This window comes from Balaenoptera ricei, chromosome 2 (assembly GCF_028023285.1).
Source record: "Balaenoptera ricei isolate mBalRic1 chromosome 2, mBalRic1.hap2, whole genome shotgun sequence".
In the NCBI taxonomy this organism is placed as follows: Eukaryota; Metazoa; Chordata; class Mammalia; order Artiodactyla; family Balaenopteridae; genus Balaenoptera; species Balaenoptera ricei.
Window position 1 is genome coordinate 51109116 of NC_082640.1, and position 23873 is coordinate 51132988.

The following is a 23873-nucleotide window of genomic DNA, read 5'->3' on the forward strand; positions in this document are numbered from 1 at the left end:
AGCTTTAAGAGCACCAGCACCTGATTTGCCGTGTTCCCTTTTTCCTGCCAAGGTGACTGTGGCAGTGTGTGGACAATAAAATCTCTGTCAGCCCAGGTCCATGAGTGGTTACAGTATGCAGAGCCTCCTGCCATCCCATGCTGGACATGCAGAGTGAGCAAGAAATGAACTTTTGTGTTAAGCCACTGATTTGGGGGGCATTTACATTGTGTTTTGTTTGTTTGCTTGTTAACTACAGCAAAACCAAGTCTATTTATTCTGATTCAAACACACATGAACATCCACTTGAGGTGTCCTTGTTCTCCCTAGATCTTTTAAAAAGTTCCTGTTCATTCATTTTAAGGTGATCTTGAGAAGCCAAGGAGATAAACACCTGTGTTCAACCAGCCATTCTGGATAGAAAGTTTAGCAGGATTCTTTAGTCTTGATAGCAAATGTTTTGGCGTTGTTACTACAGATCCAGCCTTGGACACTTACAAATAAATGTTCTAGTTGAAGACTTCACAGGTGGCAACATAGTCCTATTTGAGTTGTTTACTTCTTGTGCCCTGATCCATCCTGATTCCCAGGCAGGACGACTTCTTGAACCAGATGGGAGTGTGGTCCTCCAGGGGATCCCTTCCAACCACCTCTGACTTACTAAGCAGCAGCACTGACTTGCCCACACAGCCCCTCCACTGTCTGGTCCTTATAGTGTGAGGCAAGGTTTTTTTGATTAAAAATAGTTTTTGCTCCAGGAATGCTTCTCTACTTAAAAAGGATGGCCACAAAAAAACATCTTTGAGAATCACAGCACTGGATTTTGAACCATAAATTTCTCTTAGAGAAGTCCATTTCTTCTGGGGGAATTTGAAGAATTATTGGATTCCAGGCATACAAGATTGTGAATTACCAAAAACGAAGACAAAACTGTCCAAGGTCAGTGGTGATTAAAACCTTTTTTGGAGGAATCTCCACTTAAAGCACAAAACTGACCTGGGAACAGGATCTGCTTGGGGAACTGAATTATTCTCTGAGAGCTACTGCTGTTACAAGGACTTTTCCTATTTTGTGACTAAGAAACCTTGGTGTTAGCATCACCAGGCTGCAGAATCTAAGGCAACAGACATATTCGCCAGGGTCCAAATTAGTTAATTTTCCATATTCCACAGCAAGGGGCATCTGCAACCAGTGCACGCTCACCATGCCTATTTTTAAGCTTAAATTTGGCACAAGTAGCAACACTGAAAAGGCACCTGTTTCCTCTCCTTTCTCATATACCCTCTGGGGCAGAGGCAGATGAACAGTAAACAGCTCAGGGTAGACACACAACTCAGGTACGGCACATCCTCAGGTGAACCCTGAATAATGGGTCAGGTCATTGTTGTGCCTGGGCTCTGCTAACCTTTCTTTCTAAGATAAGAGCCTCTCTGCTCAAGATATGGAGGGAAGTAATGAAAGAGAATATCCCTGAAATGAAATGCGGGGCCTCTGTCCTCAAACCAAAGAAACCATCTCTCACTCACTGTCCTCTTTCTGATGGCCCCTACCTTACCCAGAGCTCAGAGCCCACCCTGAGGTTGTTGTGAAGAGTGACCAGCAAGGGAAAGAGTCCTATCACCAAGTCCCAAAGCACCTTGTCATCCCTCATACCAGATGTCCCCCTATGCAGATGCCAGACGTCACCATGTTGACTGGGCATGAAATATAATTAAAGGGGGGATTTACTCTAAGAATTCACAAGATAGAGTCATACTTTAGGTAAGATAGTAAGACTATCTTTGGAATGATTTTCCATTCTAGTCTCTGCCATCAAGCAGGAGAAATCCAGTTAGAGGGACACGATTTGGGGTCATGAGGAAGCCAAGGATAAAATCCAATACTGTTGCCATTATTCTAGGAGAACATGTAATTTTTGCCATATGGACAAGTAGTCAGAAGGAACTTCAAAGTATTGTTGACCTTAAACCTGCCTCAAATGTTCTGAAAAATTAATATCATCAGGCTATATTTCCCTGCAAAATACTTTTTGTCTGAATTTCACAAGTAGATGATTTAGATCATATTTTTCCCTTGTTTCAGGTTCAGTAGCAATAACTTTCCTTGGAAGAAAACCATTGAGCTGGTAAGGTACCATGATGGAACACAGGTAACATTCTGGCTATGAGGACTGGGACACTTTCAAAAGGTCGTATCAAACACATACAAAAAAAAAATCAAAGTTCTTTTTTTTCTGGTAATAATCTTTAAAAATGCTTGGGGAGGATTTGTATAAGTTTCTAGTTTTCTCTTTTTACGAAAGTTGTTTATGAAAGTATTACTGTCTTTATGTTTATCCCTAAAGGTTGTTCTGGTTCCAGTGGAAAAGGATTTGGGAAGCCCAGGAGTCTAGACTAATATTCTGGTTCAGTTCTCAGAATGTGAGGTCAGCGCAGGTGGGCCAAAGCAAGGCCATGGTTTTTATCTCCAGCACAAAGACCAGGAGTCTTACCAAGTGCCCTCTGCCCTTTGGGAAGCCCAACGTGTAATATGGAAACTTCCTTATGGAAGAAAGCACCATCTGTGGCTAAATTCTCTGGCATATCTTAGCATTTTCTGCCAAAGTGCCAGGTGGGGCTGAGGAGAATGAAGATGTATCCCTGGCACACTAACATGCGTTTTTGTATGGCCCTTAATCCCATGACTCTTTATCTTTCACAGCCTTAAAATTGGTTTTATTCTATATTTTTTCTTTTTGGTAATCAGTCTTAAACATCAATTACACATGAGCGATAAATGGCCTCAGTGTTTATCCGTGGCTTCATGCATGACTCACTCCCACTGACTCTACTCGGCAAACATTCAGGCACGTAAGTGAGGTAAAAGCCCCACACCAGGCATGTCACCACTAGTTCTGCACAGAATAACCAAACATCTTACATGAGAAACACCTGGGAACAGCCTTTGCCATCACACACGTGGACACCTTGGTACAAAGGTTATTCTTGACTGAGAAAAAGAAATACATTGTAATTGGTTTACATGCACATTGCAGGAACTGATACTGTAGTTGGTAGTCAGTGCAGAAAAGAGTCCTGTGTCACCATCACACAGTGGTAAATTTCCCCACGGAACCTCCACACCCCATACCTAGAGACTGGAGCACAGAACTTGGCACAAAGCAGAGGTTCTAAAGCTAATTATTGAACAAATGTGACATGTGGATCTATCCCTATTCAATAGGGATAGATCACGTCACTCTCCCTTTTAAGAATCGATTGTTTAAGAAGGTTCTCTTTGAGAAAAAAGTGCAAAGGGATTCAGAGCCCATGGGGCATCATGGCCGGTTCTCGGTGGGGACTTCAGTCCAGGTATGTTCTGGACTGGGTGTCCATGGACACCAGTCACCTTTCTAGTGTCAAGGAGCAGCATGGAATAATGTGGAAATGACACCTTAATGAAACAAAAGCATCATATCAAGAACTTTCAAGTTACTAAATTAAACAAAGTCCAGCTGTTTCAACTCAGCCAAAGGCTTGGGCATTTTGAAGCCCATCCATCAGAAAAGTAATATGATAGCCAATTCAAGTTGATCCCTCCTAGAGATGAGTGGCCCAGGACCTCATCTATTCAAAGTCTGGAGGCAACAGGCCAGAGGGCAATAAACAACCTCACTCAGGATGCTACACTGGGAGCTCTCAAGGACACCCTGGGGGCGTGGATACTGTCCCTGTGTGGGTCTGCTCTGGGTCCTCAGCTCAAGTACTTGGGTTAAGGACCCAGAAGAGTTCAGGCAAGGGTCAGGGCACATATATAATTGGGCACAAATCCTGCATTTGATTCCTCTTTATCTTTCTGGTATGGTATTTTCTTTGATATTCACCCTCAGGGTGATAAGGCATTCCTCCTCTTCCCAGTCTTTCGAGCTGGGCAGAGATGAAAGTTACCTTCCTATCTAAACTGACAGGATTCCGAATCCATCCGGCTGCACTTGGAGTCACCTAGATGTTACATGACCCGGGCGCTTTATACCGTTTCTAAGCTGGGTTTTTCCTTCAGCCTGAAATGTCCTTCCCCCACCTCCACTGTCAGTTAATTCCTACTTGTCCTTTAGGGCTTGGGGGCCACTGTCATCTGCCCACAGGGCTGGGCGAGGAGCCCCACCAGAACTTGGGGTCCCACAGCACCCCCACTGAGCACCTCCCTTGACTGTGACCAACTCAGTGACAGTTAACTTTTATTTCTGCAACACCTTGCTCTTAAAATACAGCAGTGCTGAATGAATGTTTACTGGGTGAATGGCCACCTGGGTGACCATGAGCAGTATCTCTCGTACATGCATTCCAGAATGCCAGACCTGGGTTACAGGTTAGTGTTTGATGAAATTTGTTAGCTAGTGATTCATCCGCGTGTGAGCGAGCATTCCACGGACATCTTCAATAAACAGCATCCACACTGACATGAGCTTATGCTCACAGACCCCAACCACAAGGATTTGGAGAAAGCAGCTTTAGACTTCAAAATGAAGGTGTGACATTTTGCAACTCAGAACTTTTACAGGTAAAAGGACAGAACTCTTACAGGTAAAAGGACAGAACTTTTACAGGTGGGTGAAGCTAACCTAGCTTATCTTTCTCTGAAGGTTTGCTAAGGCTTTTGTGAAGGAACACTAAGCCACGTGTCAGGGTGGGGACCACTACCCCCTGGAGGATTCCAGCACCTGCCATTCTATGGGGGACTGGCTGCCACAGCCCCAGAGGCCTGATCTCCCCAGGAAGAAGCCTGCACATTCACGCCCATCTCCCTTCTGTCTATGGTTGGGGCCAGGAATAGGGTGGGATGGAGAAGGGAGAGAGCAGAGGAAAAGGACATTGCTGTGATTGGAGGAATGGATGTGTTCATGCCAAGATCAAAGGCCAACAAATAGATTAGACACTGGAGGAATGCTTTTGCCCTGATCTGGGTTCTCTCGAAGTTGTCTGCTATGTGGCATACAGTGGAAGTTTACAAAGGTGTATGGTGGAACCTTCCTTAATGCTCTACAGAATTGCCCAGGGGGCAGAAGTGGGCACGGCTGTGCTTGACCTGCCTTCCACAGAATGGAGCAATTGTAGTCAGTCCAGCTTATTGGAGCTCAGCACAGCATTCAGTTTACATAAAAGGTTCTAATGCTGCTTTTTTAAAAAAATCAATAGTAAACACTTGCCAGCTGCTGAGGTCTCGTTCTTAATAACTGTCCTTGCTGCGCAGTTGCAGCAGGCAAGGTCAGTCTCATGGCAAACTGGAGCTAGGGTCCATATAGAGAAAGTAGCATCAGACAAAACAAAGAGCAGACGTTACCAAAGGTTCAGAGCAGTGCTCTCCACGAGAACTTTCTGTAAGGAAGAGTTCTCTCTCTGCACCATCCAACACGGGACCCCCAGTCACATGTGGCAATGGGGCGCTTGAAATGTGGCAAGCGGGACTGACGGCTGAAGTTTTAAGTTTGTTTAATTTTAACTAATTATATTTAAAATTTGAATCAATGCCTGTGGCCTGTGGCTACTGTCCTGGATGGTGCAGCTTTGGAGGGCACCTCCGCCACACTGACTTGTTCCAACATCAGCTCCTTTAGCTTTCCTCAGGAGCTGGGCAGCAGGCACAGGTTCTCACTCAAGCTTCCTGTTCCACAGCCTGGGCACTTATCTTTAAGTCCTGAAACCAGCCCTTACTGGGCCTGAAGTATAATTTTTAATGTCATTTTGTATTTGCATTTGCCCCTGGCTTTGCTTTCACAGGATCCTGCAAGGCATCTGTGCAATAGGCTGCCCTTTCCACGAAGTATCTAGAAGGAATGGTTCCTCCAGACCAGGTCTTCTGTCCAAATAGAGAAAAGGGGGACGTGCACAGACTTCTCCTCTCTGCCTCTCCTAGAGGCCCACTCTGTGGGACAGGGAAGAACAACTGTGATTCTATCCCCTTGTTGGGTGGAAATGGACTGAAACACTTCTCTCCAAAGTAGTTGTGGGAATTAGAACAGAAGCTTTTCAGCTCAGCTCCACTCAAGAAGTTATCTTGGTGATGTCACTCTTGGTGACGTCGGGTGAGGGGACACTCACCCTCCGCGTGACTTGCCTGCCTCACGCTCCCCTCATTGAGTATCAAGCAGGTACTTCCCTGGACATCATAAGCTGGTGGCCACCAGGACGGGAAATCAGAAATGCTCTCCCACCTCTGGGAGAAGCAGCCCACAGCTGTGAGGATGGTTCCAGGGGAAAGACTGTGAGGCCCATCAGCTGAACCCCGCCGACCTCTCCATGCCCAGAGTTGGAGGAGGTCTGCATCTGGGACACGGGAGATGCAGTGACTCTGTAGCCTCAGCCGGTGGATGCATCGCTTACGTACCAGAACATGAGGCTTCACGCACGTTTTAGGGATGTGTGTAAATGCTATTCTACTCTTACTGACGGAAAACTCAGAAACAGAGAAAACCTCTTCCATCCATAGGTAAAAACGATGTGGCAAAGTGTCTTCATCAACCTCTCTGTGTGCCGGACAGACGACAGGCTGGCACATGCTGAGGGGTGGGGCTGGTGGGGCAGGGCAGCTACTGTGTGAGAATGGACTTCGGGGCTGAACCCAGAGGGCCACAGGCAGATTGTTCGTGTCTAGGAACCTAAAGATGTCATTCTGGCTAAAATGTCCTTCTCTGCCTTTCAGAAATCCTATGACTGTGGTGCTGGGTGCCCTATCTACTATTAACTACTCCTTAAATGTGAGATGCAGGGAAGGCATGTGATCGTTGGCTTTTGGGCAACATAATACACAATAAGATTGGCTTTGGGGCAATAAAATATACCACATTTGTAGGATGTCCAGTAGCTGCAGCAACACCTTGGGGCCCACACTCACCCGTCCACCAGGCGTGGCCCAGGTCACCTTTCCTTGGGCCCTGAGCTCACCTGTGCCCCGAGAGTGGCTGAAGTCACCCTTCACCACGCGGCAGGTCTTGCCGTCCCCGCTGCAGACCCCACACCGGTCTTCTTTGGCCGCAGACCCAATGATTCCATCACAGCCGATTTTCTAAATAAGCAGAGCGTTGGGTTATTCTGGGTATAGGACTCAGAGACACACCCTGCAGGGCTGACTTCTCCATGAGGCCCAGCAGGCTGGCGCATGGGGGCCCATGATACCTCCAGAGGCCCAAGCAAATATTTTAATTTATTTTAAAATCAGAAGAGAAAAAAGAATACGATCCAGCTAGTATTACATTTGTCTTTAACACCCACAGAATCATCAAATACAGGTTTTAGTATTTGTTATGGACGAGGGGCCTGCGAAGGCCCAAGTGCCCGGAACTCACACTGAGGCCTGAGCCGGCCCCTCCCAGAGCTGCCTGAGGCAGGGCTGAGGCGAGGGAGGGAAGCCGGCTCCCACACCTTCTGTTGTGGCCATAATTTCACACAATCCATGATCCCCTAGGAGCTGCGTGGGTCCTTGGCTCTGTCTCAGTTGGAACAGCCAACAGTCTCAGAAGACACAGCAGAGACCACAGTGACTTTTCTGCTGAGGTCGGGAAGCCCAGAGCTCACTCAGGCATGGCTGGGAATTAGCACCCTAGTTCTCAGTTAGGGGGATTTAGCCCAAGAAGATACCCTGCTGCTCAGATTTTTTCAACGAGGCCTGTCTGAGGGCAGAGGAGGGTCGCCCTGACCCTGGGTGGCTCCGGGCAGCACAGCCCACATCAGTTCATAAAAAGTGGGAAAAGGTTGTGAACTCCTGTTTTTCCTTAGAAAAGGAAAATGCACGAGACTTTTGTGGTCTGCAAAATAACATACCTAAGTTTATGTTATGGTAAACACTGGTGTGTTTAATTATTTGCTAGCTAAATTGCTAAAATGCCTCTCCACATTTCTCCCCTAAAGTGAAGAATTCCAGAACAAGAACTGGGTCTTCCCCACTGCCCTGTACCCTGCACTAGGTACTGGTGCCTCAAGCTGTGAAGGGTTCTACAGCCAGATAACCCAGGCCAAGGTGATTGCGCTCTTTCCTCCCTCCTTACACCCCACTCCAACCGGGGCAGGGCATGGGGCAGAGCCGGCTGAACAGCAGACCTCCTGGAGGCAAAGGCTTGGCCCCATGGCTCACCAACTGAACCCTCTGTTTCATAAAGGCAGTGCTTCTTCAACATAAACGTGCATCCGCCTCACCAGGAGGGCTGTGAAAACACTGATGCGGGATCCATCCCTAGAGTTTCTGATCCAGCAGGGCTGGGTGGGCCTGAGAATCTGTATTTCTATGAAGTTCCCAGGTGATGCTGCTGTTGCTGGCCGGGACCACACTTGGAGAACCCTGGCACCGCGGAACGCTACACGAAGAGCAAGTGAGTGTTCTTCATAGTCAACGGTCCTGAAGTCTCACCCTTGGATCCTTTTGTTTCTTTGGGAAAGAATTAATGAGAAATTACTATCGTGTGTACAAAATTGATAGCATCACTGAATATATTTCAGTGAAGACTTGAAGATATGCTAAGTGCAGAGCAAATGTGGTCCCAAAATGACCATTATGAAAACTGAAAAAGGGCGGCATTTAAAAAAAAAAAAGAAGCTCAAACGTGTTCAAAGTTAGTATAAAAACAGGTAAAGGGCAAGATCAGGGGCTTTAGCAGCCAGAGGCCAGGCAATGAGCAAAAGGAGAGAGTGGACGTACGGGTGATTTAGTGACACATGGAGACCCGATGGTAACTGGCATTGACTGTCACACCTTGCCAGGGCAGACCACCAATGCGACCTGGAGGCTGCCACAGGGTACCCTGAACTTGGATCACGTGGCAGGAGCTGGCTAAGTTCACGATCTGGACTGCTGGCTGATTGCTATGAAGATGTTTAATGTAAAATTACAGGAGCTAAGAATACAAGGCAGACAAGATCCGAAATTTTGCTCAACCAGCATGCTCAGCAAATGCCCTGGGGCCACATCTGTGTGGCCATGTGTGTGCTGCCCACCTTCGTGTCTCCTCGTGTCCCAGAGCCCAATGGCCCAGTCCTCAGCCTGTTTCTAGTGCTGCCACAGGGCCAACACCCATAGAGCCAGCCCCTGGACCTTGGCCGCTTTCGTGTCACCCTGACTTGTCCCCACGTGGCTTCCCCATCTCCCAGGTGCTCTCAGCTCTAGACTTCTCTCTCACTGGCTTTTTATTATTTTTTAATCACACTCCTGCCCAGCAATAGTGGGTCTCTGGCTGGAGCAGTTACCATCCGATACCTCAGTCAGGGTTTCCTGATAAAACAGTTTTCTAGATGCTCTAAGTTAACAACGCACTTGTTCTAGACAGCTTCCCCCAAGCCCAGCGATGACACCTGACAAATCTGGGGCCACACAGCAAGTGACTGGCAGGGCCAGGAACAGTCCCTCACCTCCTGCCTCCCAGCTCCAGGCTGGCTGGATATCTCCCCTGACTGTCCTCAGCCTGGCGAGGCCTTCTGGACAAGGTAAGGCCTCTCCCCAAAGTATGCTGGCTTTGTGAGAATTTGGAAACGTTCAGAATAGAGAAGCTAAAAGAACACCAGAAACACTACCTTTGGGGAAAGGAAATATGAGGGGAGAATTCACGCTAGAATTTCAAAAGGTTACCTGTTGTCTGGCTAAGAGATCATGGCTAGGAGGCACAGTTTGCATTTGAAATCTGCCAGACCAAGAATTCACCTGAATGCAGGAAGGACAGGCGTGGAGGTGCTTCAGGGAGCAGCGCGACAAGGGACTCACTGGGAGGAAGGGCCCTTAGTAGGAGAGCACACACTTTCCTAGATGAGCAAACCGCTTTCCCTCCAAAGAGTCCCCTGAAAGAAGGATCTTGGTGGGAAAGAGAAAAGTGATAATGAGGAAGGGCAGTAGCTTAAATGAGTGCTTATAAAGCCCCTGCACAGCCAGACCAGCATTAGATGTCCTCGGGATGTTGCTCCAGACAAGCAGAGGCAGGTCAGGGGGGCAACTGTCTCCCTTCACTGTGATTCTCACCATCGCTCCTAAAACATAATATAAAGAACATGTACACGCTTGCTCAGTAGCAAGGCCCCAACTGGCACTGAGATAGACCTCATGGGATCTAAAGTTTAAGTACATGCAATGTTTGGAATTGATTTCCTTTTTTTCGGGGATGAAGTCACCATCAGTTAGGAGCCCAGCAAGGCCTTGGTATCTGTGGGACTGCCGGAGTGCACTGCTGCCTTGTGACACTTGGGCACACTGGGCCTGCAAGAAGCTAGCCCTGGCCTCTTTTCCTAGAGTCCAGGTTATTCACAGGTAAGTCCAGGGGCCCACTGTCAGCATCTATTTCTCTCAGGAGGTGCTGCACGATCCTTTCCGAAACATGAGCCACCTGCTTATTTTTACATTGGGGTGATAGGTCTTGAGGGCTAAAATTCGTCTATCAAAATGGTACGCCCTTTCACACAATTCTTGCTCTGCACTTGCTAAAGGGAACAACACCTCCTGGTTTGATCATCTGTGGTCAATTTCTAGGGCAGACAGATAATCTCCTGGGCCCAGGAACACAGATCACGTTGGGTGGCACTTATTAAACTCCAGCACACTGCAATCACCTGAAGGCCTGGGTAGGTCACACATTGCTGGGTGGGGCCCAAGGATTTGTGTTTCCGCTGAATTCCCAGGTGATGCTGCAGGCCTAGGGCTTACTGGGAGACCACTGGGTTAGGTATGGAACTCAGAGAGAGACCTTCCTGGAGATGGCCACAGCTGTGAGACTCCAGCCCTGTGTCCTGAAGAAGTGTCCTTTCTCCCTCTGGAAAGGCCCCATGCATGGAGCTCCCACTGGGAGCTCTGTTACCCCTGAGCCAAAGCAGTTCTGGGCTGAGGTATCCTGGAGGGATGCGGAGGACAGGGCTGACTCCCCTCTGCTCCCAGGAACTGGGGCCCTCTTACAATAGTGCTCAGGTCAAGTAAACAATCTATGGGAAGCTCCCTCATGACAGAACGTCTAGTTATAAAACCCAAAATGCCTTCAAATGAGGGCCTTACAGATCACCTGAACGCTGGTTTAAGGGCTGTTCAGAACTTCCTACTCACAGGTCTCCACCCAGGAAACAGAGACCCAGAGCTGAAGCCTTCAAAAGCCTTGTTTGCAGGATTCACATCGTCTTATGTGTTAAACTGTCAAAGGCTGGATACAGGGGGAAACTTCTCTGCTATTTTCTCCTCTTTCCTTACCCAGCATTTTGTTTTGATTTTAAAAACTAGTTTCTTTTGTTAAAATTTCACCTCTCAGAACAAAAGTATCCTTAGACATGACTTAAGATTGTAGCTAACTGGCTTCTGGACTAGGGCTAAGTTACCCGGCAGGTGGGCAGTCAGCTCCTCTTCCGTCAGTGTTGTGCTCAAAGTTGAGGTTCACCATGTGTGTCCTGAGGATCGTTACAGATTTGGACATGAGCCTCAGTTTCCCCATTCTAAAAATGAGAATATTAACCTCAATCTCAGAGAGTTGTTGTAAAAATTACCTCTCCTCTGGTTCAAGAAACCCAGGCTCACCACTCAGGCCCTGATGAGAGGTTGGCCCTGTCAGGACGGATGGAGACTGTTCACAGGCCATCTTCCTTCTAAGGGGCTGGGGGACAAGCCCCCTCCCCTCTCTCCATTTGAGCAGAGCAGGGCTCAACAGGTAATTGTTCTCTATCCCTTTTCTGCCACAGAATCCCTGCCCCTCCAAAAAAGGCAAAGGGGAAGGAGAAGGTATTGATAGGTAGGACTGCACCTTCCCTCTGTCCCTCTTGGGGGTGATGCACGAGAGCTGTGCGCAAAGGCCCATGTGCAGGTGGGCCCTCCCGTGATGTTAAGCAGCCCCACCTGCAGCAGGTCATGGTCTGTCCCAGTGGGCTTCTCAGGTCAGGTGCAAACAGGGATGCTTGCAGGGTCACCCTGTAAATTAACTCTCTGGGACACCCAGGGGCTGGGACAGTTTTGTGTGCTCTGCTCTCTGCCTGGTATTAGATGCCAAGATGCATTTAAAGGGAAAGCACACAGGGAGGTCTGTGTCTGAACAGCAGCAAATCTGAGAACCAAGGGGCAAGAGCCAAACTAATCTGCCAGCAGTGGCATTTTCTCCCTTTGCTACACAGTAGTGCCAGCAACATACGATATTCTTGGAAGGGGCTGGGATTTTTTTTTTTTTCCCCTAAAATACTGAACATTAGAGGAGATTTAATGACTGTATTTATGAGGCTTGGTGTTCCAGAGGACAAGAAGACAAAATTAAAGGAAACTCCAAACAATAAACTCTTGAATCTTCCCATGTTATCCTAGTGATCCCTGGCAGTCACTTTTCTACATACACTAGGAATTCCCGCTACCCATTTCTGAGCTTCCAAAGCAGTTCCTACTCAGCATCTGTTGGTCAGAGCCCTGCTCTGCTGAAGTCAGAGTGTGTGTGACACCAAGGGGAGGACACTGTCTGGAGCATAATTAATCAAAGGCTCAGGATGGTAGGGACCTGGCAGGAAAAGCACAAGTTCTTTTGGTAGAGACAGTTCCTGTGAAACATGCAAAAAGACTAGAAAAGCATTAGTGCTCAGAACTATGTTCTGGAAGAGGGGGAGAGATGGACCATGAACAGCACAGAAGTGAAGAATATCCATCTTTAGTGATTTGAAACCTGGATTCTGCCCCCAGAATCCTGCCGCTGCTCGATGGACCATCACCAGTGACAGACAACCTCCTGGTCACCACATCCAGTGACCATTTCTCCATCCTCATCTTTGACCTGTCGCTCTGTAGCATCTGATGATACCCCATCTGCAGCTGTGCATATATTCATTCACCCAAAGCATGGTTACTGGACTCCTGTTACATGCCTAACTTGGAATAAAGACACTAAGACAGAGGCCGAGAAGGGAGCGGGCATCTGAGGCGGCTCTTGTGTGATTCTTTCCCGACCCCTTGGACAGTTCTGCCTCCCCTCTCTCTCGTCCAAAAGTGGGCAGCTCTCGTGCCCCTTCTGCTTCTGATTTTTCTTGGTAATGTCACCTTCTCCTTAAGCTGCAACACTCACTCACATGCAGATGGCTCTTAAACCTCACACTCGCCCTCCCACCCAGGCTCACAGAGGGCCGGTCTGCTGACAGCCCCCCTAGACTCTCTGGCCAGGACACTGACCTCAGTGGGGCCACACTGAAATACCGGCTCCTCCTCTAAAGCTGCTGGCTCCTGACTTCTCAGTTCTACTGCTGGATGCCTCTTGCCGCCCTCCTGCAGCTGACAGACACGGCTGCCTTCCCGGCCCTAAGCCTGAGGCCTCCAAGCCATTTCCGACCCCTCTTCTTGATATACTCACTTAGGTGCCGGCCTCGTGGCTTTGCCCCCTGAACCTCTCTAGTGTCTATTTCTTCTCTGTGCTCTTGGCCACTGCCCAGTTTAGACCCTCATTACTCAGCAAATGACTTATCACACTGCTGGTTTTCTTCCCGCTGCTGCCAGACTGATCTTCACCTGGTCATGGCTGTGGACCCCACTGCCTATCGAGTATGCCCACACTTAGGAACCTGGGGCCCTCCCCGATCTCATCCCAACCGCTCAGCTCCCCAGCTTCCCTCCCTCCTTCTCCAAGTGCACACGGAGTCCAACCACCTCCAGCCCCGCTCCCGCGAGCTCCATCACCCCCCCAGTCAGAATAAACCCAGATTCCAGACACAGCCTGCCCGGCCCAGGCCCTGGAGCCTCTGCCCCCTGCCCTCCACTGTTTCTGGAACGTGCCAGCCTCGCCCCTGCTGCCTTCTGCTGGGAGCGTCCTCCCCCATGTCTCCGCTGGGCTGGCTCTGTCTCCTCGGAGGGCCCTGCTGCACCACTCGCAGCCCCCTGTCTACGACACCGTTTCGTCCTCACACGGGTCAGTCCCAGGAATGACCAGGTCTGTGAGTTTATATGTTTCTTGTCTGTACGGTGCACGGGGACAGTAACCCTCTTGGTCCTGCTGAGCACTGCACGCCCAGTGCACCTTTCAGCGTCCAGCACATGGAATGTTCTTTCTGCTCTGTCTAAACCCAGTCTCTCACTGGCTCTTGATCACACCTTCACCTGTGGTTGTTAGGGTTTCACATGAGTCAGTCTCATCTTCCCGACAGACACACCATAAGCATGTGGAGGACAGTGTCTTATAATCCTCTGTACTCTTGTCCTCAACCCAAACACAGTGGCCAGCATGGTGCTGAGCACAGAATACGTGTTCAATAAACACATAAAAATGCTGACCTCTCATCAAGCTGGGCCCTGGGCCAAACTGGGAATAGGAGACTTTGGTTTTCAAGCCAGGCCCTCTGCACCCCGAGCCTGACAGCAGAGTCACCCCTCTCACAACAGTGCAGTTTAACTTTCTCATTTTTGAACTGGGACTTCCTCACACAGGTTTCGATGGTCTTGTTTGTGTTTATTTTTCTGGCTGAGAGGAGAAGCACTTCCTTTCTTCAACTTAATAGCTATCTTCCAACTATTGCCTCACTCTCTCTCTGCTGTTAGAGGGACACCACTGACTTCTTGTTTTAAATTTAATTGCTACTTTCAGCCAGCGATGCAGCCCCCATCCCAGCATCATCTGGGCTTCTGGGTCAGCTCCACCAAGTCCTGTTGGGCTCGTCTTCCTCATTCTGGACTTCATCCTTGTCTTGCTAAACTACATGTCATTTCTTCAGAATGGATGCATGGAAAATAAAATTTCTGAGTTCTTCCATGTCTCAAAATTACTTTATTTTGCCTGCATGCTTGGTTGATCATTTGGCTGCATACAGAATTCAGTAATTATCTCAATTTTCTGCCAGGGTCAGTTTTCCTGTTTGTTTTTCTTGGTCTTTCTCATTCCTGCTGCTGGTTTTCTTCAGAGAGCTGATGATCTCTGGTTGACCACTCGTATTTGAGAATGAGGCACAGAAGGGCCAACTGATGGAACTCCAGATGCGAGGGTGGCAGTCTTCCATTCGGGACTGGCGGGAGGGAAGCTGGGCTCTGCCCCCAGTCCCAGAGGGTGGGCGCTATGCTAGAGTACTGGGGTCCCTCCCCTGCTTCAGCTGTCCCTGAACAGCTTATCACACAACTTCGGAAAAGAGCCTGAAGATAATTCCCTAACAGCCCGTCAAGCTCCCAGTGCCAGGCTGGGCATGGTCAGCAATGGTAACTCATTATTTTCAGCCAACTCCTCCCTCCCACCTTCCATTCCCAAGTCCTAGACTTCCTCAAGCATCTTGCTTTCTTTTTGGTTTTGACTCTCCATCTGTTCCAGTTCTGGCCTCTGTTTCTTCAGTGAAACTTCCATCCACTTCTGCCGTCTTGTCAAAGGGTGGCCTCTGCTTCTCTTCACCACCATGGTTTGTGCTATGCTGCCTTAACCACTGGATTAGTGGAGTCCTGGGATGGAAGAGGGGTGAACATGTGGCTCAGTCTGCTGGCTTAATCCAGAAGTTGCTATGGGAGGTTAATCAGATAAAAGGGATACAGGGAATGACTTCAGAGTTTTAAGCACTGCTGTGGATAAAGTTTCAGCACTGTTGAAAGGCCCATGCATGCAGAAACACCCGGTACAGATTCCTGCATGCTTGTTACCCCTTTTTACACAGGGGGACTCTGAGGCCAGAGCCTCTTATAATTCTCCTAGATTCTAGCAGTAATTCCACTTGCCTAATAGACCACAAAATAAGAGGCCAATAAATTCTGGGCAATGAAAATGGTCCATTGAAATAAGCTCCAGATTCCAGAATCGCTGAAGTCCTAAGAGCAGGTGACCCACCCACTCTTTTTTTCTTTGCAAAATGCAATCAGAGGCTGTCTGTCCTTTAAGTCAGCCCCTTGGAGAACACAGACAATCAGACACAATCCCTCCACTGAATAAGCTTATACGCCCTGAAGGTGTTTTGTTTTGGTGTTCATCAAGCCAGGGATATGTACACAAGTTAGGGTCCCAAGGAAATGTGACTGTAATCGGAGTACATTGGCTGCAAGTGTACGTTAGCTGATGAGGCCTTAAAGAAAAGCCAAGCATATCTGGTCCCAGGTCCATGCAGACATGTCCATCCATTTGACTCACCCACTGCCGGTCAGCAGCTTTGAGGCAAGTTGCACATTAGAGGCGTATTAACTTGATTTCCTTGCTTCTGGAGGCCAACAGTAGGAATCATTAATGATGGGACTCCTGATTTATAGGGACTTGCTGAAAAATAGACAATGTTTGTGTTTCTTCCCCCAACTCACTCCCACTTTTATGAGCACTGTTAAGTTTCATTTCAGCATGTTAAGTAATTTGTGACTCACTGAAATGAAACTTAACTCAGTCCTCATAAAACAGAGTAAAATGGTATTTCCGTGTTTCATGTTATGGTTTGAATCAGCCTGCTATGTGGAGCTTAGTGGAATCTTCTCAAAATGCCATTTTGGAGCCTCTCGTCCCTGCCATTCCCCACCAACTAGTCACCATGTTTCTCAGAATTTCCCAGAACTCCTTCTGCTACCCCAAAATAGCAAAATTTATAGCTGAAGGGAACAGTGGGAAAAACTAGCAAGTAAACCATGGCAACATTTCTGGAAGTGCTGTCTTACATAAAACATGGATGATTTCTACCTTTTATCCACTATAATTAGATAATGACATTGATGAATAGGTACAGGCCCTCTGCTCACAAAACCCCTGAGATATCTTTTTATTACTATTACTCTTCTTCTCTTTAACCAATATTCTTTGCCTTACTCATTCACAAGGACCACAGAAATCCAGAACTTTCCACTTTGGCAATCACTGTAACTAGGCATAAATACTGTATTCGTACTTAATTTCTTATAGTCTTATTTAAATATGCTCAATGTTATTATAAAACTTCATTAGCTCTGACTTTACTAATTTGGATTTTTGTGAGAATTGAGTTAACCTTGGGCTAAAGTTAACCTTCATAGATTCTCTCTGAAGAATGAGCACTACTAGAAAAATTACAGATGGGATTTTTAACTTCCTTCAGAAAGCAAGTTGTTTCTCTCATGAGGTGCTTGCTGGTAGGTGTGCTGCCATCTCCCAGGACAGCGGTCCTTCTGCTAGGACTGGTGGATGGCCTGGAGGCAGTGGGTCACTGGGATGCTTCCAGGTAGAGGAGACGGTACTTCCAAGAACTGGCAGGCAGAGGTCTCCCCATTGTCAGGGTGAGGCTCTAAGGAGCATTAAACCCCACCTGCTGTAGAGCACTGTGAAAGGGGCCACCATCTGCACCTCCGTGCTCTAGTGCCCCCTGCCTTGAGGGGTCGAGCTTGGTTAGCACTAAGTCTCAGTGCAGGGTGAGTATATGCAATGAAGATGGTGGTAGAGGCATTTGAAATGGACTGGGGGGTGGAATGGGATGGGGTGGGAATGGGAAGGCGAGTGTACACATGTCATTCGTGTCACACCCAAGTGCAGGGCAGGCTCTGGCTCGATGGTGCCCTGATGACTGCACACTTAAGGCTATTGAAATACCTTGAGTGGCATCTCAAAAACCCTGCTGTACTCACTAAAGGACTGAGAGTTTCACTGTCATGGTATGGGGGAGATTCCCTAATTGAAAAGGCTGCAGTTAGAACCAATGTCACGGAAGGGGCACACTGGCACTGATCACTTAGAGCTGAAATCATGTCTGGCCACTTAACGTGGACTGCACTGGCCAGAAAATTTCAGGATTCTTAGAAATGTTTCCACATTGATAAGAACACTGCAGAAGATGCTGGTGAGAGGCTGGAGGTGGCTCAGCTGGTGCTGCTCTAAAGAATACAAGTGCTTTTAACTAGGGAAATGTTTGCTAAAGGAACATACGTCATTGGGCTGCACCATGGCCCATGCAAGTGTATAATTTAGGACAGAAACAGATCTTGCACTTGGCTTGCTAGCAGGTTTACCAAAGAACCAGAACCATCAGCCATTTTTCTTTCAATGATAATGATAAGATCATTGTCCACATCTCCGCCAGAGGCTCTGCCCATTCTTTGCTACAATGCAGCAGCCCTGAGGGCCTGTCGCCCCTCCTTCCCTGGGAGGATGCCTGGCCAAGACTCTCGGGCACCAAGTGTCTATCACCCCTACATATTTGTATTTGATAACAAAGCCAGGCAGTGCCAAAGGAGTCTGGATACTGTCAAGTTTTTCCCTGAAAAATCCTAGTCTTAGACTAGTTTGGACTTTGCAGGGAAAAAAATCCACTAGGGTTGAAATGGTCGGACACCCTCCCTCCCTCCTTTCTCTTTTTGTCTTCTTAAATGACATCTTTCATCATGCTAATGAATCACAGACATCCAACATCATGATGGGTTTGGGGATTATATTCCAGCGGGTGGAGCAGTCCCAAAAGCCAACCATAGTCACATACCCAGGTACCACCTGTGAAGGCATATGCTCAGTTTTACTATATCTTTTATAGCTAAACAAGCACAGCTTGTCCAAAAACGTATGTTCATACACATCTTCCAGTCCCACCTAGTAGTCTATCTGCTCTTCCCTTTGTCATGATGTCTAAAGTTACTCCAAGTTTTTTGAGATGACCCATGTTGCCACTACTCTTTCAGCACCTCATCTCTTGGTTGGCCTGCACTTGGGCCTCATGCTCAGTCACTGCTGAGGGAGGGAGGGGTGCCAGGCTGCAGGTGGCAGCACCACCGATGTAATTCCTCACCCAGGCCCCCGCCACCCTGAGCCCCTCTGGAGGGAGCCTCCCCTCCAAAGCCCTGCCAAGGACACAAGGAAAACACGTCACCTGGCACCTGCCGTGCACACAGAGGTCGGTCTCGTAGGGCCCGCAAGGCGTGCCGTCCAGGACCCTGTCGGCCACCAGCAGCGGGGACTCCTTCCCGAGGGGCGAGCAGTAGAGTTCACACGGCTTATCTAAGGAGGGAAAGGGGTGGACGTTGACGTGGGATGGGGTTTGGGGGCCATGCAGGGTGCAGATGCATGTGGGCGACAGGCCAGCCCAAGAGATGAGAAGTCGGCATGGGATCAAGGTCACAGGTACATGGCACATGTTGCACCCAGCCCTTGGAACACGTGAAACAGAAAATGGAGAAATCAGGTGAATGACACAGAGGTGAGAGCACTGTGGGCTTTTCTGTACCTTGTTCTCTTTATCCTTTGCAAAGATACAGTATTTCTTTTTCCTTAAGGTATTAAAAATACCAGGCAGAACAAACATTTTGTCGTGTGCTAACCTCTAAGCAAGTTGACTATGTATCAAGGGTGAGCCTGGGGTGGGAAAGGGGGAGGAGGCGAACAAGAAGGCCTCCCAGTGAGGGGAGCAGGCCCAGGGGCGTCTCCATGGCAGTGGCTTTTGCTAAAGCTTTAGTACTCCCCAGCCGCTGGATAAAAGCTGCAGCGCTGTGGTATGTGGTAAGAAGGCCCTGGAAGAAACGGAGCAGGAATAAGGAACAGAAAGGGGACACAGAAGCCTCTAGGACAACTTGTAAGAGCCATGTCCCCAGGCAGGATGGAAACCCTGGTTTCTGCTGCTGCTGGAACGAAGTGAGCTCCCAGAACATGCCAAGATCTCACGCCTTTGCCTAGATTGTTCCCTCTGCCTGGAAATCTCTCCCTGCACTTAGCTTTCTGGAAGATTCCTGGCACCCCAGAAACTTCCACTCCAGAGCTCTCTCTTCTCATGCCACCTCTGACTTGGACTCTCTATCTGCACTTTGCACACACCTCCATTAAAGCCCTCAAATCCTACTGTCCTATAATAGTTTGAGCAACTCCCATATACAAGAGGATTTCTTATAATGTGGGTCCTGTTGCTACAGGAGTTTGAAGGGGATGGATTGTAATTCCCTTTAGATTGAAGAACTGATGGAAATGGGAGCCCTTGGAGGACAAGGAACTGAACTTTCATCTTTTGTCCCCAGGTCAGTCCCAGGACCTGGCTCACAGAAGGACTTGGTAAATATTTTCATCTTTCTATATAAACTTTAGAGTCAGTTTGTTGATATGCCCAAAATAACTTACTGGAATTTTCATCAGGATTGCCCTGAATCTCTAGATCAAATTGGAAAGAATTGGCATCTTGATGTCTTTCCATTGATATGGAATATTTCCCCATTTTTGTAATTGTTTTATTTCATTCATCAGAGTTTTGTAGTTTTCCTCATATAGATCTTAAACATATTTTGTTGGACTTATACCTAATTATTTCATTTTGGGGGTGCTAATGTAAATGGCATTGTGTTTTTGTTTTTGTTTTAAGAATTTCAGCAGTGTTCCTTTTATTTTTATTTTTTGGCTGCATGGCACGGCATACAGGATCTTAGTTCCCCGATCAGGCCTCTGTAGTGGAAGTGCAGAGTCTTAACCTCTGGACTGCCAGGGAAGTCCCTGGTATTGTGTTTTTAATTTCAAACTCCACTTGCTCATTGTTCTTATATAGGGAAGCGACTGACTTTCGTACATGTACCTTATATCCTGAAACCTTGCTATAATCCCTTACTAGTTCCAGGAGGTTTTTTCTGTTGATTCTTTTGGATTTTCTACATAGATGATTATGTCATCTTCAAATAAAGATAGTTTTCTTTCTTCCCAATCTGTATATAGTAAGTCCCCTACACATGAACCTTTAAGTTGCGAACTTTCAAAGATGCGAATGTATTATAAACTTATTTCAGTACAGTACTAAATAGCCGATTGTGTTAGTTGGGTACCTAGGCTAACTCTGTTGGACTTACAAACAAATTGGACTTATGAACACACTCTCAGAACTGAATTTGTTTGTATGTAGGAGACTTACTGTAACTCTTATTTCCTTTTCTTGTCTTATTGCATTAACTAGGTCTTCCAGTATGATGTTGAAAAAGTAGTGGTGAAAGGGGACTTCCTTGTCTTGTAATTGATCTTAGTGGGAAAGCTTCAGGATTATTTATTTTTTAATAAATGAATGGATTTTGTTCTTTTGTACACAATTGAGAAAGATAAATGCACCTTTCCTCTCTTTCTCTCAGTCACCTAATTCTAATGTGGTTTATACAATTATTTTGCAAAGGAACTTCCAGAGAGAGATACACCAACATCTTTGTGCTGTCTCTGCCAGGCCCTTTGTCTCCACCATGAACCTTCCCCAGTGGGTCCTTCTGGTGGTCTCAGGTGAGCAAGGGCAGGGGTAAAAAAAAAAGGCTTCCGGAGCTGACTTGGCCTCAGTAGACCTTGGCATCCTAGCTGGAGAGTTCTTGTCAGAGCAGACATGTTGTCTTATCCAGGTTCTGGAGCTTTTGTGATTGGGTGACATTCACTAAACTGCCACTGTGTTCAACAGCTTTCCATAGAGCTCCTCTCCCATGGAGTGCTGCTGATCAACATCATCAACAAAATAAGTCTTGCCTTAGAACACTAGAAAGAAGCTACAGGGGCACAGTGGAGATGTTCAACTTGGCTGTTCCAGTTAGCTGTGGGGGAGGGAAATCTGCTGTGAAGGGTAGATTCCCAGGTAAGCAAAGTAACAATGATTCACTTATTCATTTAACAAACATGGATGGAGCCCCTCTCTCACACAAGGCACCCTTTTGGCACTGCTTGGGAAAGAAAGATGAGTCATGCATGCCTTTCAAGGCCCTGGTGGTCTTGTAGACAAGTACACAGCAAATCCCCGATGAGGCATACTGTGAAAAGCCTCATGGGTCTGATCTGAGCTGTCAGAGGACAGGGCATACTAGAAGGAATGATCCATTTCTCCAGCTGGCAAGCTGGGGGCAGTTGTCCCTCCATTTAGATGGAATAACCCAAGATGGTAGCCAGTGAAAGGAGAACTATGGGAGACTGAAACGTAAACAGAGATCAGGTTCTGGGAGGCTAACTTGACAAGATTTTGGAGGTGCTCTTTGGGACCCTGAGGTTTCCTTTGAGCATCTCAGAGAGCCACTGAGACAGAGGCAGCACACAGCCCCCATCTTGAATGGATGGCTATACCTTGTCCACATACTGGGCTTCCTCTAGTGTTTCACTGTAAGAATGGATCCCTTGGACAAAGCAGTTTCAAAACTATGGATTACATTTAAACTGAAGTACTGCCTCAGTATATGGAGTCACTGAGCTTTGAGGAGATTCGTTCAGTAGCAGTAGTAATGATGATGGTGCCATGCAGCATGCTAAGTAGTGTCTATGCATTTCAGGTGGGTGCTGTCATCATTCTATCTTACAGACAAGCACACAGGCTCAGAGAACGTGCATGGCTGCCCAGAGTCCCTCAGCTGGCAGAGCCAGACCCTGGCCTCTTCACCCCATCCTGGTTTCTTTCCACCATCACTGTTTTCTTTCTGAATGGAGAACTCTGGGGTCAAAGATACCAAGAGGGCAAAATGGTGCTGCTGAAAACAAACCACCAGTTTTATGAACGTTTCTGAGTGTATACTCTGATTTAGGCAGAGATGAAAATGGGATTTGGGTAGAAAAGTAGAGGCTCTTTTGAGGTAAGTTAGAAAGACCAGACTTAAAAGGGATGAAGATCCCTTTCTCGGCTCTTTGGTGTGAACATCAGGGAAGTAGAGACTCTGCAAAGCAGGTGGTCCCAACCTCAGATGGAGGGATTCTGACCATGACCCCAGGCAAGAGGGTACACTCAACTCCACCTGTATTCCACTCTCCCACCTGCAGACACCGTCCCCCGTGGCTACGGTAGTCTGGGAGCCCCAGGCCCCACAACAGAGTCCAGAGGTAATACTTCCTTCCTCTGCTCAGCTGGAACTCTCTCCATTTGTCCATCTCCTTTTCTGAGGATTCTGCTCAGAATTCAGGGCACCTCACACCTCTAGGAAGGTGTAGCACTATGTCTCAGGATAAACTTTATAAAACTCGAGGCAGCTCAGAACCTCTCGAAATTCTCTGAATATTCCCCTGCAAGCTGCCCTCGGTGGGCAATTAATCTCCTGATAAATGACATGAGGTGTTGGATTTCAGCTTTGGGCAGTGTCAACACTCCTACATCCACAGTTGTACAGAAGGAGGTCAAATCTTCTTAAAAGTTATACAACAACACACTCTAAGGAAAGAAGCTTGGAACATCCCTCTTGCCTGGCTGATGTGTGCTGAGATTAAATTCGGATTGAGGCTGACTGTTTGGGGTGGGTCCCAGCTTCTCACTGGTTCACTTGTCGTCAGGACTTACACTTGGATGGGGAAACCACAGACAGGGCATGTGAGATGGGCTTGGGGTCTTAAGAGCCACACCACCACATCTGCTTGGTGGGGGCTTGGAGGGCTCCCCGCTGTGCTCCAGGACGAGGATGGTGCAGACGATACTTGTGGCTCTTAGTGCTCTTGTTCTTTCTCTGCCAGTGGTTACAAAGTCTTACTAAGGTGGAGACACTAATTTTGAGGCCATCACAGGTGCTCACCCCAGCCCTGCCTGGCCCTCTGTGGGGTATACACGCTGAGGAGGCTGCTCAGCTCCCTACCCCCAAAGCTGCTCACCATGACCCCATAGCCAGGCCTCAGCTGATTGGACCAGCAGTGGCCACATGACTGTAGCTGGGCCAATCACAGTCTTTCTCTCCACCACAACCTCATAGGCAGGCCTCAGGGGGCCTCAGTTGATTGGACCAAGAATGGCCACCTGACCACAGCTGGACCAATCAGAGTCTCTCTCCTGGGAAATCAGCACTGAAATTAGATAGAGAGGTTCTGTCTGCTCATGGTTGATGGATCTCTAAGAAGTCTACACTCCCTCATCCACAATTCAGATATCCAAAAGCTCTGAAAACTGCAAGCATTTTTTTAAAAAACATATTTGGCAGACACATTAGGCAGCAAAATTAGCCTTGACTGACATGAGACTGTTGGTAGTACTCAGTACCCCACTTAGAGACTGTTCATGGGTTACCTGGTAGAGATGTCTGTGTGTCTGACTGCGGGGTGCTTCCCAGGACCCCACTGGGATATTAAATAATATATGGTTGATGCATGTTGT

The 23873-nt window shown here is 47.7% G+C and overlaps 1 protein-coding gene across 8 annotated transcripts in view; it reads right to left on the minus strand.

The window, feature by feature from the left end:
* Positions 1 to 23873, minus strand: part of ADAMTS17 (ADAM metallopeptidase with thrombospondin type 1 motif 17) — a 359201-nt gene that overhangs the window by 101877 nt on the left and 233451 nt on the right. For all 8 annotated transcript variants that reach the window (XM_059912613.1, XM_059912610.1, XM_059912612.1 and 5 more), the window contains exons 14-15: positions 18696 to 18823; positions 6900 to 7020 (exon numbers count right to left, since the gene is read on the minus strand). In XM_059912613.1, the coding sequence (XP_059768596.1) occupies positions 6900 to 7020; positions 18696 to 18823 (249 nt within the window). The remainder of the gene's footprint in view (positions 1 to 6899; positions 7021 to 18695; positions 18824 to 23873) is intronic.